The following is a 19,705-nucleotide window of genomic DNA, read 5'->3' on the forward strand; positions in this document are numbered from 1 at the left end:
ACAGATAAGAACACACTCTTAGCCTTTGACAGCTTTCATCCACAACCATTAAAAAGAGGACTGCCGTTCTCCCAACTTGTAAGGGTCTCAAGAATTACATCGAAGCGTGAAGATCTGGCAGACGACCTAAACAAGATGGCTCAAAAGTTTTTAGACCGGGGTTATGATAGATCTGAAGTACAGTCGGCAGTGGATAAATGTATGAATTTAGAATGTGATGAATTGCTGCAACCCTCAACAAGGGATACAAGCTCCAACAGGATTGTCTTCCCTACCACCTATTCTACAAGTTCTAAAGCAATTAAAGATGCAGTCTACAGGCACTGGCACATCATCAGTACGGATCCGTTCTTAGAAGATGATTGCACGAACCTTCCCCTGTTTAGTTACAAGAGGAGCAATAACCTCAAACAAAGGATCACATACTCGGACATTAGTCCAATTGCTAATTCTGGTGGATAGCTGACACCTAAGAAGGGTGTCTACAGGTGCACAGGGTGCACTAATTGCGCATTTCTACTACTAGGGGCAAGCTTCTCCCATCCCTCCACGGGACAAGTTTTTCCCATTTTTCATCGCCTGAACTGTGACTCTAAGTTCATTATTTACATCACCACATGTCCCTGTAAAAAGCTATAAGTTGGAAAGACTGTCAGAATGCTGAAAAAAATAATTGGGATGCACAGGTAATCCATTAAAAAGGCACTGAGTGGCACAGATGCCAACACGCCCCCAGTTGCACGCCATTTTGTTGAAGCAGGACATACAATTAGGGACTTCCGCTGCATGCCGGTGGATCACATACCACCTCTCAGGAGGGGTGGAGATAGGCATAAACTATTATTACAGAGGGAATGCCAATGGATACATAAATTGGGCACATTGTCTCCCTCTGGACTGAATGAGGAATTTCTACTTTCTTTATTCTTATAATGTCCATGAACCTGAAAATGTATCATTAACCTGTTAAATTTACTCTCGTCTAATGGTGCATAAGATACTCCCTGACCGTCCATACCTTTGCATGTCTATGTATCTGTGTTATTTGTTTTACACATTGTCCGCTGTTTGTGGGTGATTGACCCTGCAAGGAGTCATCCCTAAATGCGCAACCTACAAGTACTATACAACCCCGATGTGATGATAGTGGTTGCCTGGGCAATGTGCCAACAAAGGGACAGGCGATGTATGCCTCCCCTAATATGGCCGCCCGCCGGAGTGTACGTAATATGAGTGCTGCACACACCAAGATGGCTGTGCGTGTCAGGATGCGGTCCACCAGGGTCTGCGGCTGACACGGTCAGCGATGCTGCTGCGCGCCTGCCCCCTGATTGGTCCGGCGTCCACGGGTGCGGAATGATGACGCGGGAGACACGGCGCGAAGCACTGCTGTCTACCTGCTTCATCCGACCTGACGTTTCTCAGCCTGGTGGTAAGTGCGCTATTCACCTGTACAATACTCCCACTCATTTACATGTCCACTAATAACCGGCCCATGACCATATTTGGGCATCCGGTTAGGTAGCGTTGTTTGGGCTCTTACTGCTGATTGGTTGATCCAAACTGCACACAGCGGGCAGGAATTGTGTAATTATTTGATTGTATGTCTTGGTGGGTATATAACATGTTCTGGTAACAGCTATTGTGGGTCAGTCTGTGAAAAAGGCATGTGTTGCCGAAACAGATCTGTCGACTGCCAACTACTCTGACTAATGAAGTCGTGCATGGATGGGAGATTATGATCTCAAATTCCCAAGTTGTACCCTGCTATTTATTGGAAACCTGAATGTATCTGGCTGATACCTGAATACTTATATAAAAGTCTTTTGTGATGGATTCACAGTGATTTAAACTGAGTGCTGTCTTATCTATATCTTCGGATATACTGTTTGCTTATTAGTACCTCTGGACTGGCACCTGAACTCTCACCCCCTCTTTTGTGTGCGGATTCCCCAAGTTTTTACATATATATATATAAATATATATATATATATATATATATATATATATAACCAGAAGATGCAGGTCCCTTTCTGTCTCCTTCTAAATTCAATGTCACACGGGCTTCGTTATAAAAACTTGAGATGGTTAGTGGTGAACCTGGGCTGCATCGAATGGTACTATCGAGGTCAGTTGACATACCTCTATTGCCCAATGTTGACACTTTTGCATTTATATAGCTACAAGCTTGTAGGAAAGGAAATATTTGTATCTGTAAAGTTGGGAATTTTCTTTGGGAATGTGTAATAAGGGTGAACAATTAAGGTTTTAAGAATCTAAATATGTAACAAAGACCTTGCCTATGCCATTCCCTAAAAAGTTCCAAGTTCCATCCAGGTGCAAAAGCTTGATCTAATTCACTGTTTGAGTAAGTTTGAGTGCCACTGATCCAATCAGTGGCTATTCTGTAATTGGCAGCTAATGCGTATGTTCGCAAACAAGGCAGGTTGAGGCCCCCTAATTCAGGTTTTTTGTTGGAGTTTAAGTAGGGATATTCTACGGTGTTTGTTTGCCCAGATGAATTTAGAAAGGGCTTTGTTCAAGGTTATTAGCAGACGTTTTGAAGGGTAGATCGGCAAGGTTTGAACTACTGTATATAGAGGAATTTTGGGAAACTAATCATCTTGAAAAGGTGGCAGCGTCCAATGTATGTTAAGGAGAGATTGGCCCATTTTGGAAAATCGTAAAAGGGTTTTCTGGAGAAGTGGATAATAGTTACAATCATGCAATAGAGACGGGTGCCTTGGTGTCTGAATACCCAAGTATTTTAGACAGCTATTTTGTGGTAAGGAATTTTTCCACCCTCGTTGTCCTTCTGGAAAGAAGGCTAATGCCTCTGTTTTAAGATAGTTAATTTTGAAACCAGAAATTCTCTCAAATTTAGTCAATATGCTGAGGACCTTTGGGATCGCTACTTTAGGGTTAGAGAAATAGAGGAGAATATCATCCGCAAATGCCGAAAACTTCATCTCAACCTCCCCTACCCTTATCCCCTTCCAATGATTTTCTCCAATAAACTGTCTAAGGAGTGGGTCTATGGCAAGGTTGAATAATAGAGGGGAAAGGGGACAGCCCTGTCTTGTTCCTCTGCCTAGATTGAAACTTTTCAATGTTTTTAAGTCAAACTGTAGACAAGATGGAGATCACGCCATCTATGACACTTTTCAATTCCTGACTGTGGGCTAACATATGGTAGGATCTGCAACATGTTGGTTAGTGTATAGCGGTGGCGTAACTATAAAGGGTGCAGGGGGTGCAATTGCTATGGGGCCCGGCAGCTGGGCAGGGGGGGGGGGTTGGGGGCCACGGGCCCATCAAGCTACCCCCTACACCATTCGGATGTTTTTTTTATATCCTTTTCATGTGGCCTGCGAGACAGTGCATGCTCACTGCTAATATCTAGCAGGGGGGGTGGCAGTGTGACCACTGGCACTAACAGTGGGTAGCAGGCTAGCGCCTTGCAGGGGATCCCTGTCACCACGGCGCAGACCAGATGCTCACCTCTCATTAGATGTCGGTGGTGTCCAGGTGACTGCGTGCAGCAGTTTGTGGGATGGGGCGGGTCCGGCTGAGGACGGGCTCTGGCCTGTGAGGGGAGGTCGGTCCGGGTGACTAATGTCGGGGTGTGACCTGTGCGAGGGGGGGGGAGCGGGTCTGGTGACTGATTCTGGGTGACCCTGATGCCGGTCAGCGCGCACGCGGGGGGTTAAGGTAGACCGTGTCGCTGATGTCGGGCACCGGCTGGTGGGAGGGCCAGGTGACCACTGATGCGGAGAAGCGGTGCACGTGGGGGGTGGTGTCCACAACTAGAGAGAGCCTGACAGCCAGGAGGTTTCAAAGAAGCAGCTGCAGGTTGAGGTGAGTAAATGTTTATTTTTATGGCTCTTTAATTACCACACTTGTACTGTATATGTCATTTCAAATAATTTATTATATGTATATATGTAATTGGGGATTGTTAGTGTTGGTTGCTAGAGTGTAACTGCCGCCGGGCATCTGACTATCCCCTCCCTACCCCCTAGTGTCTCCATTCCCACCGTCTAGCATCTCACTATCCCCTCCCTACCACCCTGGGTCTCTCTGTCCCCTCCCTACCGCCCTGCCTCTCTCTGTCCCCTCCCTACCGCCCTGCGTCTAATTGGTCCCTCCCTACCGCCCTGCATCTCACCGGCCCCTCCCTACCACCCTTCGTCTCTGGCCCCTCCCTACCACATTGCGTCTCTCTGTCCCCTCCCTACCGCCTTGCATCTCTCTGTCCCCTCCCCACCGCCTTGCGTCTCTTTGTCCCCTCCCTACCGCCTTGCATCTCTGTCCTCTCCTTACCGCCTTGTGTCTCTCTGTCCCCTCCTTGCCTCTCTCTGTCCCCTCCCTACCGCCTTGCGTCACTCTGTCCCTACCGCACTGCGTCTCTCTGTCCACTCCCTACCTCTCTGTGTCTTTCTGTCCCCTCCCTACCACCCTGCGTCTCTCTGTCCCCTCCCTACCACCCTGCATCTCTCTGTCCCCTCCCTAATGTCCCCTGCATCTCTCTGTCCCCTCCCTACCGCCCTGCATCTCTATATCCCCTCCCTACCACCTATCGTCTATCTCCCCCCTATTGTCCTTCATCTCTTTGTCCCCTCCAGCAGATAAAAACTTGTACTGCACCACAGTGTAGTGTTAAAGGGGTGACTGCAGTGCGGAGTATGTTTTTTTTCCTTTTTGTAATGTGGAGGACTATGGCCCTTATTCTGATTGGTGCGGATATTCCCGCATGCGGACGGACCGCCGATGTTGATCGTCTGCGCATGTGCAGAGGTCACTCTGCGCATGTGCAGGCGATTTCGCCGCACGGATTCTTTATACGCCGCACAGGGGGCGTAGAGGGGCGTGAGGGGCTACTTAGCCTCATTACCCTATGCATACGCCCCGCGTTTCATGGGCGTTCCCATGCAAACGCGGGGCGTATGCATGGTAATGAGGCCGTGACGCGTGGGTACGGGGCGGGCATCTGACATCGCCGGATGTCAGCTGCCCACCCCCATACATGATTTCACACGGACAAGTGTCCGTGTGGTCTTGTGTTGCGGGACCTGGTGGAGCGTGCGGCCCTGCATTCGATGTTCGGCGACCATCGAATGCAGGCGCTGCTCCCAAGACGGAGGAGGCGTATCCCCGTCCAATTTCATGCGGATCGCCACATATCCGCGTACGGACGGCAGGTGGCGATCCGTATGGAAGGCGGGGATTCGCCTGCACGGTTGCGGCCGCATATTCTGATCGGGCCGCACCGATCAGAATAAGGGCCTATGTGAGGTTTTTTTTCATGGGGGGGGGGGGGGGGGCTTTCAAGACTTTGCTATGGGGCCCACAAAGCTCTAGTTACGCCTCTGGTGTATAGCATGTACTCCCAAAAGTCTTATGTTTTCATCCATATACAGATTTAGGGTCTGATCCAGAGGTAGATGCAAATGCCATTTTCACTGCGATTACGCATGCTGAGATACTGTGAAAATATGCTAATGCTGCAGACAGTATCTTGTGCACAGCGTTGCTTATTGGCGGCATATTTGATCTGCTGATTGCGTACAAAGACGCACATCAGTCACATTACCAATCATTTGAGCAACTGTATTGTTGCTCATAATGTGAATTGCATGTGAGCTGGTATGAATTCGCAGTTGCAGGCTCAGACATGTTTCTGAAATGCCCATGACATGCTTGCCACTACCCATTACCTGCCACAACTGGTTAGGCTGTGTGGGGGGGATTAGGGTTAGGGACTTATTAGAAGGGAGGGTTAGGAACTAGGGTGGGTTAAGGTTAGGCTGCAGATAGGGAGTGCTAGGGTTAGGGTTTAGGATTCTGCTGTGAGCCTGCTGAGGGGCTATCCCGTCAAGTCACATCAATTGGTATTTAACCAGGAGCATACACTACTTCTTGCTTTGTCCTAGTGTCCACCTGGTGTATACTGTTCCAGAGCTGGAAGCATCATGAGATTCATACTGCTTAACCTAATGTGGTGAATGCGTATTTTAGCAATACTGTGTGTATTAGTAAGAGTTTAGCATAATTATTATATAGTTTTACTTTTAGGTGAAAACTCTTTACCAAGAAATACAAACAGCTTCAGACTGCATTCTCACTGCGTCTGGAATGTACACATCATGTGCAATAGACTATGACCTATATATGGTGTGTGGTCTTGTGGTAAAGGAATATTAAGCACTCTTTATTTACTGTATGCCTGGTGTATTTTTCCACCGTGATCAATAATCTACCTGATGTGTGTGACCTGCCCAGTAAATAGCTGAACACAGCTGAACCTGATCAAACAAGGCAACGTCATCATACACAGAAGCACTGGGCTCCTGAACTCCTTAAGCTCACAAGGAACAGTAATGATTCCTTCTACTTTGTACAGTGATGCCTCAAAACAAAGAGCAGTGCTTCACTTTTTTACAGCAAGGTCTTTAGCCAATAGGACCTTCTGCATAAACTTTTATTGAAAACACAAAAACAGGAACTGTCAGACTTCATATATTTACACAAATTTTGGTCACGGAACTTTAATAATTTGTGTTGGAATTTATATTCACAATAAATTTTACTTTTACTGTGACAGAATTCCTGCTAAATCATAAAGCCTATGGCTATCTGTTCTTCACATAGAGCAATGTTAAACACAGGTACAAACCCAGTTTCTTCGTCCAGAACAATAGAGGTTGCTATTAAATAAGGTAATATTATTTTAAATAATAAGTCACTAAACATGTGAGAATATTAAAAAGTACATTTTAATTACTTCATGCCTTCAGCGGTGACATCCTGGAACCTCCCTTAGAGCAAATTTGGCTTGGTGACAGGTGCAGCTTTATGTAGGTGCTGGCCCTGCCAGCATTAACATCCTGTTCTGTAATATTCTGTAAACTTTGACTAATGTCAGGATCTGCAACCTGAGTCCTCTGACAGCATCAGAGCGCATCAGGGCTATATTACAGAGAAGGTCATGTACACAGTCATACAGAGAGGGGGGATATCACTTTGCAAATACGTTGGGGGGGGGGGGGATCAGAGGTGCTGTGCGCTGACTGCAGTGTGTCTTTGTACACAGCAGTGGTGTGAAATTCAAATTATGCAAAAGCCAACACAAGGCATCTTTAGTAGACATCCAGTGTAGCTTATGTCATCTCCTGCTACCTCGAAGTCTGGGGTTAAGCAATATAGGCCTAATTCAGACCTGTTTGCGAGGCTGTGTATGTTTGCAGTCTAGCAAACAGGTAAACACCGACCAAACACCCGCACACACGCCCCCCCCCCCCCCCACCCACTTCAGCAGCCCAAATCCCGCCATTGCATGCAAGGGGATGTATACGCTCACACATGCCCTCGCCTGCACCCACCCGAGTGAAATATCATTTGATGGTCACCGACCATTGGATGATTTTTTTCCCCATTTGGAAATAAGTCAGCCTGACTTTTATTTCCGACGGAGATGGGCGAAAAAGGGGGTGGGCACTGATGTCATGTGACATCAACCGCCTGGCCTGAGTAGGCTTCATCCCTCCTGCGTTCCTAGGAGAACACCCAGCATTTTTATGGGGATGCCTATTAAACTCTGGGCGTGCCCCAGCCCCCTGTCTTCCCCCTTCCCTTGTCTGCCCATGTGAACACCTCAGCAAGCGTGATACTTGCTGAAGACATTCGTGCATAGAGCAGACCCGCACAATTGGTAACAGAGACGAATTGAACCTCAATCAGAAATGAAGCTGCAGATGCAGGAAATTTATGTTGGAAGACACTGATTCTAGCCTCAGCACACTTACAAAATATTGTCTGTCACCACACCCTCAACAAATGGCCACAGCCTGTCAGGGTTCAGCATTTAGGACATTGGGCCAGATGCACTAAGCTTCAAAAATGTTAAAAGGAAGTGATAAACAGACAGCCAATCAGCACCTGCCTGCCATGTCCCAGACTGTGTTTAAAAAATGTCCCGGTAGGAGCTGATTGGTTAATTGTTTATCAATCTCCATGTTATCACTTTTATAGCTTAGTGCATCTGGACCATTGACAGCAATTTGCAGGACCAGATCTGCATATGCACCGTGCGGCATCTGTGCTTGTGCAAATCTCAAACTGAGTTTACCGATATCTCTGAATCAGGCATACAGAATATTGGACAATTTATTCAAGAATTCGATCCTCTTGCTATTAATTATTCTTTACTATTTAGCGTATTTGGCCATAGTTGAGTCTGCACCTATATGCTAGTGCTATAAACAGTTCTTCCCTTGTTAAACAAGTCTGCATCTGGATGTGCCAGGACTGAGCTGCCCACTTTGAGCATCCTTCGACACTGTAATACCAGTTGGGGAATCTTGAGGTGCCACAATAGATCGCACCATAGAAACCTGCATATCCTAATTGGTAGGAGCAGATTTGCCCTTTCAGTGGGGCCTCAGAGGGTGAGCGCAACCATCTCAGTGCCTCCGTGTGTACACACCATGTGCAACTTACCAAAAATCACTCAACTGCAGCTGACATTGACATAGTGTACAGCTCATAATAAGGCCCAAGAAGAGGAACCGAGACAAATGGAAACCACAGACCTATTTATTAAAGTTCAGCATTTCGACATTATTGACTGATTTAAAAAATGATTTTCATGGAACACCTTGTGAAGCAAAATTATGGATTGATTCCAATGTGATTGCATACCATCCAACATGACCCATTTCGTTAGCTACAAAGTGCTCTGTTCCTTCCAACATGACCCACTCTATTCCAAGGAAGTTGGGGAACAGAACATTTTTTACCTAAAGGAATCGGCCATTTTGGAGGCTATGGTAAATGCCACACACAATTGGCCAATGCTGTAAGGCCTGATTGTTACTGCAAATAAACCCAGCACAGATATGGATACAGGAGGGATGGATTTCATTGGGCATTCCTGCAAGGTTACAGGAGGGTGGCTGGGTGAAGAGTTGAGGTTTGCAGGCAGAGCAGAGAGTGGGAGGGTCAGGTGGAGCAGGGAGGAGGTGGTCTGGCATGACAAGAAAACATGCTGTAGCCCACCATTTTGGAACTTCTGGTTTAAGCTGTGCATATGGCATTATTACATGTTAAGGGGTTCTGCGAAGTTTCTCATGCTTCACTTTAGCCTATGTTAAAGGTAACAAGCCCCATATACAGCTATTTTGGCAAGACACAGAGAAAGTAGTTCTTGCAATTCATTGTCCTACAGTGACCATTTAGTAGTACAAAGCTGTTTATCACACAGTGAGGTGGAACACAAGATAGCAATGCTCTGTTGGCTTGGAAAGACAAATGAAGGGTAAAGATATGAATTCAATTGTATTTAAAGTGTACCATGTGATCTTTCAGGAAACAAAGTTGTGGAAAACACATATCTTATACTTAAAGCAGATCTCGTAGACATGTTTAACCCTTTGAGTGCCAAGTAAATTTGTGAAATAGGTGTGAAAAGTGCAAAGCAACATTTTCATTCTTCTTAATGAATAACCCTCCATTTTTACAACTGAAAGTATTAAATGCATTGTTTGAGATAAAGTGATTGTTGTAAATGGTGAAGTGATTCCTTTGATGTTATATTGTGATTAACGTACAATGTTGATATGTTCATTATAAACGTATGATACTCACGTCTGGTACTCTATGTGAGCTTTTACATATTCTCTTGTTTTTGTGGTAATATTTTAAAATCATATGTGTTGTGAAAAGAAGATGTGTGTCCCTTTAAAAAGAACATGTATTGACTATATGGTGGCAGAACGAGCAGACCGGATTTTCAGGAGGTGGGTATAAATAAATCATTTGTCCAGATTTCACCTGTGCCTTGAGGGTAGAAACGTGTTGGCAGCAGGTGAGGTTTGGATGGCTGAGAATCACAAGGGGTTTCCAGAAACAAAGGAAGTATAAAGCTGGCAGAGATTACACAATGTTGAGGGAGTATTAGAGAATATCTAGTGGCACATGCACGCTGCACAGCCGGGAATATCGCTCAATTTACAGTGAAAATCTTTACAAAATAAAATATTTGACTTTTTATAATATTTCAGCAATCAGAGGATGAATTATGACAAATACAAATTATTTAAGGAGTTATATTTGTGCATATGTGTGAACATTTGTTACAGCACTGTGGACCTCATATATATTTTGTTGGGATGTAATTTTATGTTCAGTAGATTGGTTGAACTACTACCTATAGGAACACAAGCGGCAGTAATTAAGAAGCACTGAAATAGAGATTTCACCCATTTACCATCATAGGGATCATTGTGCCCAGTGACGGCTGCTGGCTCTGGTTTGCAGCGCTAACCCCATAATGCAGGACAGGGCCAGTTAGCACATATGATGTATGTAATATATGTGCTGGCTTGGTATCCTGATGATCGGCAGCGCCAGAGCCGGCCCTAGGCATAGACAAACTTGAAAATTGGGGTTTTTCAGGCCTAGGACAGGTACAGATTTGTGGTATGGGCATGTGCTGGATGCAGGCTGGCTTTCTGGGCCAGAGACTCTTGGTACAGCATCTGCCATCAGAGCTCAGATCACATCTGGCTGCAAAAAGTGGGCAGCTGTGTGACGGTTTTGTCGCCGGTGATGGTTTGCTGGGCACCTGACCTGAATGGCACGTGCTGTCCCTATTTAAATTATAGGGGTGGGGGAACCAATGCACTTGCTGGCACCAAAATGTCTTGTCATAGTCTGTGGATGAGGATCACTATGGGTAAGGGGTGATTGTTGTTGCTGACTGCTGCTGTGATCTGTGCTGTTGGGTAATGGATGCTGTGCTGGTAGAGGGGTGCTAGGCGGAACTAGCGGTATTGCTGGGGGGGGGGGGGGACCAGACAAAATCTTGCCTAGGGCATCAAATTGGTTAAGGCCAGCTCTGGGCAGTGCTGTGTGTAATAGATGGCTTTCAGTACCCTGAACTCAGCATAGGCTTGTAAGCCCTCTCCCAGACTCCTGTGAAACTAGCCAAGGGTGTCTGGGGGTCAGATGGGAGGAGAAGTAAAGCCTTATACTGAGTCTGGAGTGCTGCAGGCGGCTGATAGACACAGCGCTGCTGATTCCCAGATAAAAAAAAACCAGTACATATATTACATACATCTTAACATGTATGAGGGAAATACATTGTTTTCCCAGCACACTGAATGATATCAGTAACCAGATATATATACTACATGGTAATAGACACATTTTTGCAAATACATGAATAAGCCCCAAGTCATTGTCAAGCTGGAAAGTCCAGAGTAGCACACCAGTGAGAAAACTAACGTGTTAATAAATGTTAGTGTTAAGAAGCCAGAGCTAGATACAGAAAGTGATGCCAAAGAATGGCTTCTCTGGCCAGCATCATTTATATATGCCATTGCCTATCATAGAGAAACTCCAGAAGTACTGGCAGTGGCGCCGAGAGGGTGGGCGGGAAGGAAAACACACTTGGCCTGGGCCTGTTAGTAGGAAGGCACACTTGCTACCACCCTCTTTTCCACTTTGCATAGTGCTGCAGCACAGCAGTGGACAGAATGTTGCTGTAGCAGGGTCTCTTCCAAGCTGAGCACACACACAGCATGCCGTCCTTCCTCTCCCTGTGCCAGGAAGCGATCTCGCTGACCCACCGCCACCCACCTGGAGAAACCGGCAACCCCCTCCTTTTACTGGGGCCCGGCAGAGGTGTCGTTACCCCTGAAAACTGGCAGTCCAGAGCAGATATTTCCCCTAAGGGGTACAGCACTCACCAGACTTGTAGGTAATATCCCAAAAAAATACCAAAGGGACCACGGTTTATTTATAGAGTAATAATAGACTGCTGACGTTTCGGTCTGTTAAGGACCTTCCTCAAGGCAGTTACAATATCCAATAGGGGGAATCCTGTCAGGGGTTCAGTAAGTATACTTATCTTCCCCCTGGCCCCCTCCCTTACCCCCTACCCTTCTAAGTGCCTAATCCTAACGCTTCCTTCCCACAGCCCATACCTAGCCCCCATCCCCCTGCAGCCTAACCCTAAAGGTGCCCATACACTGCTGCAACGTCTCACAGCAGTATTTGGACACCCGATACCCTGCAATACCCTGAGATACCCTTCCCGGCAGCAGGGACGCATGCGATCCGTTGTGATGGATCGCATGCATCCCTGCTTCCCGCCAGCCTTGTCGCCTGGTCGGGTCCGATGTGTATGGGACCGCGAATCGGACCTGACTGCATGTCAGGGAGAGGCGATTTGGTCCGATTTAACGGGCCGATTGGACGCAATCGGTCGAAATAGGACCAAATTGCCTCAGTGTATGGGCACCTTAAGTCCCCCACTAGTGCCTCAACCTAGAATTTTAAATGCAAAACCATGCCTGGTAAATAACTGCCCTTTTAAAAACCCTCCAAGATGAGCCAGCATCCCAAATGGCCCCAGGACTTGGAGCTCATTAAATCTGGCCCCCATGTTCGTTTTGAAGAAGTCACTGATATAATTTAGGTAATAAGGAGCTTTATAAACTTGGCATATAGTTTATATGTCCTTAGGTAAAATGAGTAGCTTATACAACTGAGGCTCTGATAACCTGTAAACTACCTAAGTGCACACACACCTTAATTTATTAGATTTACTTAAATGTGTGTTATCAGTACTACTGGCACTTGTATGGACAAGGTAACCTCTTAATCAAACATTAGAAGGAGGAGGATATGTTGTACACTAGCTCCTTTATTTACTCAATGAAAGATTTTTCTTCAACTATGAAATTGGGCCATAGCTTTTAATGATAATTACAAGTCTTAACCCTTTCAAGTACACATTTTTTTTGCAATTAAAACAGTCTGATTTAAATGTTTAAATTAATTGTTATATTTTTATTTTTTATTCAAAAATGGTATACTTTAAATGTTGAACAATGTTAATGTTCTTAATTTAAAGTGATTCACCGTTGGATCTGAAAGGGTTAATAAAAACATAATTATAATAGTCATAGTAAACTTAGGGGGGGAATTCAATGGGTCCTGTGCAATGTTCCCTCTAATTTTATGAAGGCTGTGTGCGGTAAAAGATTTTGGCTGTGCAACTTTGGAAGGAAAATGACGTTCAGCATTTGTGTTAACTTTAATTCAAAATGATATTAAACATTTAAACATTCAAAACACAGCGAACAATGTAGTTAATGGGAGAACACACAATAATTGAGTCCAGAACTGCAAAAAGGGACCACTGCTGCTTTGTGCGCTCTATTGTAATGTCTGTGCGCACGCTCGTCGAGTTTTGTGCGCTCGCACGCGCGCACAGCTTAGAGGGAACACTGGTCCTGTGACCCTGTGAGCACACACGTCTGTGAACTTTTCACAGATTCTGTGTGTTAACATGCGCCATGTAACGGGTATGATAAATGGGCTGGAACTTAATAGGAGCTAATTGAATTTGTCCCCGTCTAAAATAGAGCGTAGAAATGTAGACAATACTGTGAGTCTTCGTTTGTGTGATTATAATTTTCTAGAACTGCTCTCCTTTTTACTGCAATAAAGGAAACTGAATGGATGTTTAGTTATTAGATCATTTTGTGTCCTCAACTAGTCAGACATACCTCAATGGAGATTTCTGATAACCAGAGTTCAGAGATAATAGTTTGTTCCTTACTGTTATTGTACATTATTATTATTATTATTATTATTATTATTATTATTATTATTATTAATGTCACTACTATCATTATAGCATACTTGCCATTGCTGCATGTTTCTCTTTGTGTCAGTAAGCACCAGGGGCAGGATCACATTAACCACTACTGTCAGGCAGCATTTTTACCATCGGTGTGTGCACCATGGGTTTGATTCCAAGCAGGAGCCTATCTGTAGTTTGTATGTTCTCACTGTGTTTGCATGCGTTTCAGCTCATAGTCCAAATCCAAGCATATAGTTAATGGGTTAAAAGTAATAGGTCCAAATTGCTGGACTTCGGGCGAGAATGCCTGTATTTTTAAAGAGGCAATCATTTACAAGGCAAAGCCAAGTTGGTGTGGCCTTGCATCATGTCCCACCATTTCCATCATTTTGGGGGCAAGGCCAGGGCTCAAATCCCGGCATCTATTTAGATATCACCTGCTGCATTTTTTAGAGCAAAGCAGTGGAGAGCAAAAGATTGTAGTGTGGTTTGGTAACTGTGCAGCAGTGGAAAGCAAGAGTCTTGAGAGATGGGTAAAAGTTGCCAGTAAAGTGGTCGGTCTACATTTAACCAGTATTCCGGATGTATAAAGAAGCTTCTTACTAAGGTCAAAGGTATTGTGGGAGATTAATCCCATCCAAATACTAGGACGTTTTCTATGTTGCCCTTCAATTATCGGGGATGCAGTTTAAATCCCGGCGGTCGGGATCCCGGCGTTCAAAATCCCGACGCCGAAATCCCGACACTTTCTCCCCCCGTGGGTGTCCACGACACCCTCGGAGGGAGAATAAATTAGTGTGCCGAGCGTAGCGAGGCACTGGGCCCGCTGCGTGGCGAGCCCGCAAGGGGGGGCGATCCACGTCCCCCCCTTGTCGGGATTTCGGCATTCGGGATTCCGGCGTCGGGATTTTGAACGCCGGGATCCCGACCACCGGCTTTTCATGCCGAATCCAATTATCGATACCAAGAGGTAGTTTTTTCCCCCCTACAGCTATCATTATGTTAAATGGTATGAATGGTAGATAAGGAGTTTTTTTATTCTTATTATTATTATTATCATCATCATTTATTTATATGGCACCACTAGGGTTCCGCAGCGTCTGGCAATACAGATGAGCAAAAAAAAGTGCAAAGCCAATTAGGAAAAATACATGGTAAATAAAGAAATTTGCGGCAGGGGACAGGGCACTGATAAAATTAACAGGGTTGCAGAGATATATTCTAAGAAAAGCACATGCCAGAGAGGGCCCTGCTCGTGAGAGCTTACATTCTAAAGGGGAGGGGCAGACAGACTGAGTTGACACAGAAGGGATAGAAGTGAGCATAAACAGAAGGTTAGAAGGTTTTTAGGTGATGATGTTCCTATGTTTTATCATCTCTGTACTTGTTCATGTATAAATGGTATTGATTCTTCATGTAACTATTGATGACAATAAAGTCAGGGCAAGTGTTGGTCATTTCCTATTGCCCTCTTACCTCCAAGTCTGTCTGTTGTTACCCAGTTTGTTTTATCACTGTCTACAATTGTAAAAGCGCAACGGAATCTGCTGTGCTACATAAGAAACTGTAAATAAATAAATATTGGGTATTTATACAGTACCAAGCACTAATCAGCACAGGGAACTTCAGTAAGATGGTGTAGGTGAGCAGTTTTGCTCTGTGGCTCACACATGTGTAGTTATGTCCTGCACCAGTAGGCCGACAGTATTAAAATGCTACGTTAACCATTTTACCAGTATTGCTTGTATATCTGTAAACATGATGCTTTTCTAGTATACTTACAGTAATATTAGTGCTATTGTTAAAATGCTTTAAGTTGCAGTTTAGTGTTGCCTACATACTTGTTCCATCAATGTGCCTCTGGTACTTGCAATGTCAACGTAATGATTGTGGATCATATATTACCACACTGTTTGTGAATTTTTATTACTTATATTATTGTTACTGTCTGCAGGTTGAAGCTGTGTTTGTTTATCCTGCTCGTCTCTTCTCTGATTATCTCCTTGGTCTTTGTTATCATTCCATTTTGCGGACATGTCGTCCTCCTTGCACTAGTGATGGCAGTTGCTGGACTAGCAATGGGATCCATTGATACAATCTCAAATATGCAGCTGGTAAAAATATATCAACAGGACTCAGCAGTTTTCCTACAGGTAAGAGCAGTGCTGAACATACTGGGACAGTAAGAAATGCAAACAAGGAAATATGTCCATTTGTCCATTTTTTCACATGTGATAGGAACTACCTTTTTCTTCCTTCACGGGAATAGAAAGAAATACAGTTTGGTAATATCACACTAAAGCAAAACTAATAAAATAATAATAGCTCCCTAAACCAGGAGGGGACTTTTCCCTACCTGGATCCTACAGACCCATCTCACTCCTTAATCTTGATTATAAACTCTTGACCAAAATACGTACGGACCACCTAAAGTCCTTCTCTGCCTAATTATACATCAGGACAGGGTTCAAATCAGGCAGACACTCATTGAGAAAGACCTTATTAAATGGCCCCACCTCTTTGCTTCCCTAAATTTGGTTTCCACAATTAATTAGTTCAAATCCTCCGTTGCATATATTACACCCCAAACACACAAATTGTCAGTAATGGTCTTTTATCTGCCCCATTTATTATTAGGTACATGGCAGGGATACCCTTTATCACCCCTTTTGTTCACTATTACTCTGGAACCGTTGGCCATCGCGCTGTGGGTCTCCACCATTTTTAAGGGGATTAAAGTTGGGAATATTGAATTATGCATATCATTATTTGCCAATGACATGCTACTATTTGTCTCGGACTCCCCTTCTACTATACCCAAAATAGCTTGTCTTATTTCTTATTTTATATCTGTTGATGGATACCACTTTAACCTTTCTAAATCCAAAGTACTATACTTCCCCACTACTGACACTGCTACAAACCACTATGGCTATATTAAAAGGTTCTGGAATAAGCTTATTACCTATAACCGCATATTCCAGTTAAATGTTTCTATAGACGCCACAACCTGTTTATTTGTTAACTTCCCTGCTTGGGTAACTTCTCACTGGTTGTCTAAATCCTCACCGTCAATTGCTGAAGTTCAGAGTAAATTGTTACAATCAATGTACTTTGATAGGAAATCAGCCACCATATATATTGAAAAGGGCGTAGTACTGTATCCTTTTATAAAAAGTGGGGACTTTTCATTGATAGCCTTGATTGCCATAACATTTTTTAAATCTTCAAACATACTGAATGGTTTCTTATTAAACAACTTCTGTCTCAACTACCATACGATGACTCAGAATGATACTGTATGTGACGGTTTATAACAGGGGTGGGGGACCTTTTTTTGTGCCAAGGGCTGCTTGTATGGGGAAAAAACCCTTCGGGGGCCATATGTAAAAAATGTATCTTACAAATTGTCCTGCTGGAGCCGTCCCACGCTCTGGCGGCTGCCGCTGAATAGGACTGACAGTCTCTGGCTGCTCTTGATTAAGAGGAATCTCGCGAGAACTGCCGACCTCTTGTGAGAATTCCCCCTGTACTTGACTCCCAGCAAAGCTGCCGGGTGGGTGGGAGGGCCACTCAGACCAGCTCCGGGGCACGCATATGGTTTATAATGTCTTTATTTTGTGAGTTATGCCTTCCCATCCCCTACTTTACCTGATGTTTCTTCCCTTTGTCTGTCTGTCTTCTTGTCTGGTTTATTATATGTATTTTGATTAGGTTATTTTGTGATATTTATTCCTAACTGTACTGCATCCATGATTATTGTGTGATTTTCCGGTATTTCTGCATGTCTTTCATTTTTATTCCTGACACCCCATGCATATTTGCTTGATTTATTATCCTGTAATTCCGCTCGTTTAACCGTAATATCTTGTACAATAACGTAGCTACCGATATCCTGATGACACGATATAGTGCCGAGCCAGCTCCATCTTAACGGTTCTCTATTCTTCATATGCCATGGTATGCAGCTTATTGTGTAATAAGTACTGGATATCGTGCACTGTGGATCGTTTGTATATTTGCATAGTGGTAGGTTATGGGTTAATTTACAAGTAGAGGAATTCCTCTACCAGAAACCAAAAGCCCTCATAATAGAATGTAATTTATAACGGTGATTACCATCCTCTAATGCCATAACATTCTAGTATCACATTGTGCAGAACAGTATACACTTGTCTAGGGATGCTGAAAGTGATATGTTGGTTTGGTCTTTCTGTATAATATGGCTGAGCCACAATTTAACTTAATCATAATGATCAATGTTCTTACTGGTGTAGGATTTAGTTAGAAATCATGTGTTCTTTTTCTCAGGTACTTCACTTCTTTGTTGGGTTTGGAGCCCTGCTAAGTCCTTTAATAGCAGACCCATTCCTTTCGGATACCAACTGCCTCTTATCAAACGCCACAATAAATGGAAGCACGAACCTGGAGCACATCAGAAACTCTATTAACCCTCATAATCCAGGGAATGTGTCCCAATATGTGCTTCCTCTTAGTGGGGCAATATTGACAAAAGTGTCATATGCCTTCTGGATTATGGCTGCCATAAATGTGAGTAATGAATCCCCCCATTTATATGGTTACAGCACAATGTATTACTAGACATGCACCTATACAGATGTGTTGTCATGCAGGTAGCCTCAATTCAGCATGCACTGTGAGAGTGTGAGGTAGGGATGGACATCGCATTGTGATAGTTTTTGTTTGGGTGGAAGCTGTTTTACCATTCGATGGTGACATTCTGATGTTTGCTGCCATCAAATGGTAAACATTTCATGGTGTTCCAATAGTTCCTTCACCAACCAGCCACGCTGCAGTGCTTCTGCGCATGCACCTCCACGCTGAAGATGTTTGCGCATGCGCAAACAAGGGCTTATTTTGCGCATGTGCAAATCCATATGAATTTTTTTCTATCAAATTCTTTTGATGCAATGGTCAGTTACCATCACATCGAAAGATTCAAAGGCAGATGCGAAGCCTTCCTTTGATGGTGGGCTTCCAATGTCCATCCCGTCTGTGAGGGGTAAATTTACTAAAGCTTCTAAAAATAAAAACAATTGATGTTTCCTAGTAACCAATCAGATTCTGTCTATCATTTTCTAGGATGCAATTGAGAAATAATGGGCAACGTCAACTCTTAATCATTTTTAGAAGCTTTAGTAAATTTACCTCTGAGTGAAATGGCAGCTCTGTTAATGTATTGGTTTTTGTTTTGTTTTTGCTGAAAATGCATTATTTGCATGTGCCATGCCTATATTGGGGCAGATGTATTAAAACCCAACAAGAGATAAAGGCAAGGGTGATAAAGAGAGATAAACGTCCAGCCAATCACCTCCTGACTGCCATGTTACAGGCTGTGTTTGAAAAAAGTCAGTAAGGAGCTGATTGGCTGGAAGTTTATCTCTCCTTATCACCCTTGCACTTATCTCTTGTTAAGGCTTAATACATCTGCCCCAATATGTGCAATTTCAGCTGTATTTGCATACAAATTGCTACGTCACATTGAATTCCAGTGCTTTGCACAAAAAGACGCTCAGTGTTAGTAAACACGCTCACAACTGGGCACAACTAGAAGGGCTGTTTAATGTGACTGCAGCAACAATGTAAAGGAAACATCTTAACATTTATTTATTATTAATTTATTAACAGTTTCTTATATAGCGCAGCATATTCCGGGGGACAGTGATACAACAAAACAGGGTACTGTATTTACAGACAGTCAAAATGTAGGAGGGCCCTGCTCGCAAGCTTACAATCTATAGGGAAATAGGCATTGATACATAAGGATAGATACTGTATTCTTTATTGCATCGATTACACCAGAATGCAATGTTCTATGACTGGTTCTGGAATTTGATAAGCTTGCCTGAAGAGATGAGTTTTTAGGGAACGCTTATAGGTTTGGAGACTGGAGGAGAGTCTTATTGTGCTTGGGAGGGCATTCCACAAAGTGGGTGCAGCCCGAAGAAAGTCCTGCAGTCGGGAATAGGAGCAAGTAATGAGTGTGGATGAGAGATGCAGATCTTGGGAGGAGCGTAGAGGTCGTGTTGG

General features: G+C 44.0%; 1 protein-coding gene across 1 annotated transcript in view; it reads left to right on the forward strand.

Annotated features, from left to right (window-relative positions):
* The window catches only part of SLC60A1 (solute carrier family 60 member 1), a 59,537-nt gene that overhangs the window by 16,972 nt on the left and 22,860 nt on the right, over window positions 1-19,705 (forward strand). The window contains exons 2-3 of the mRNA XM_083173015.1: window positions 15,609-15,807; window positions 17,966-18,205. Coding sequence (XP_083029141.1) covers window positions 15,609-15,807; window positions 17,966-18,205 — 439 coding nt within the window. The remainder of the gene's footprint in view (window positions 1-15,608; window positions 15,808-17,965; window positions 18,206-19,705) is intronic.

The sequence above is a fragment of the Crinia signifera genome, chromosome 2 (genome assembly GCF_055691185.1).
Source record: "Crinia signifera chromosome 2, ASM5569118v1, whole genome shotgun sequence".
In the NCBI taxonomy this organism is placed as follows: domain Eukaryota; kingdom Metazoa; phylum Chordata; class Amphibia; order Anura; family Myobatrachidae; genus Crinia; species Crinia signifera.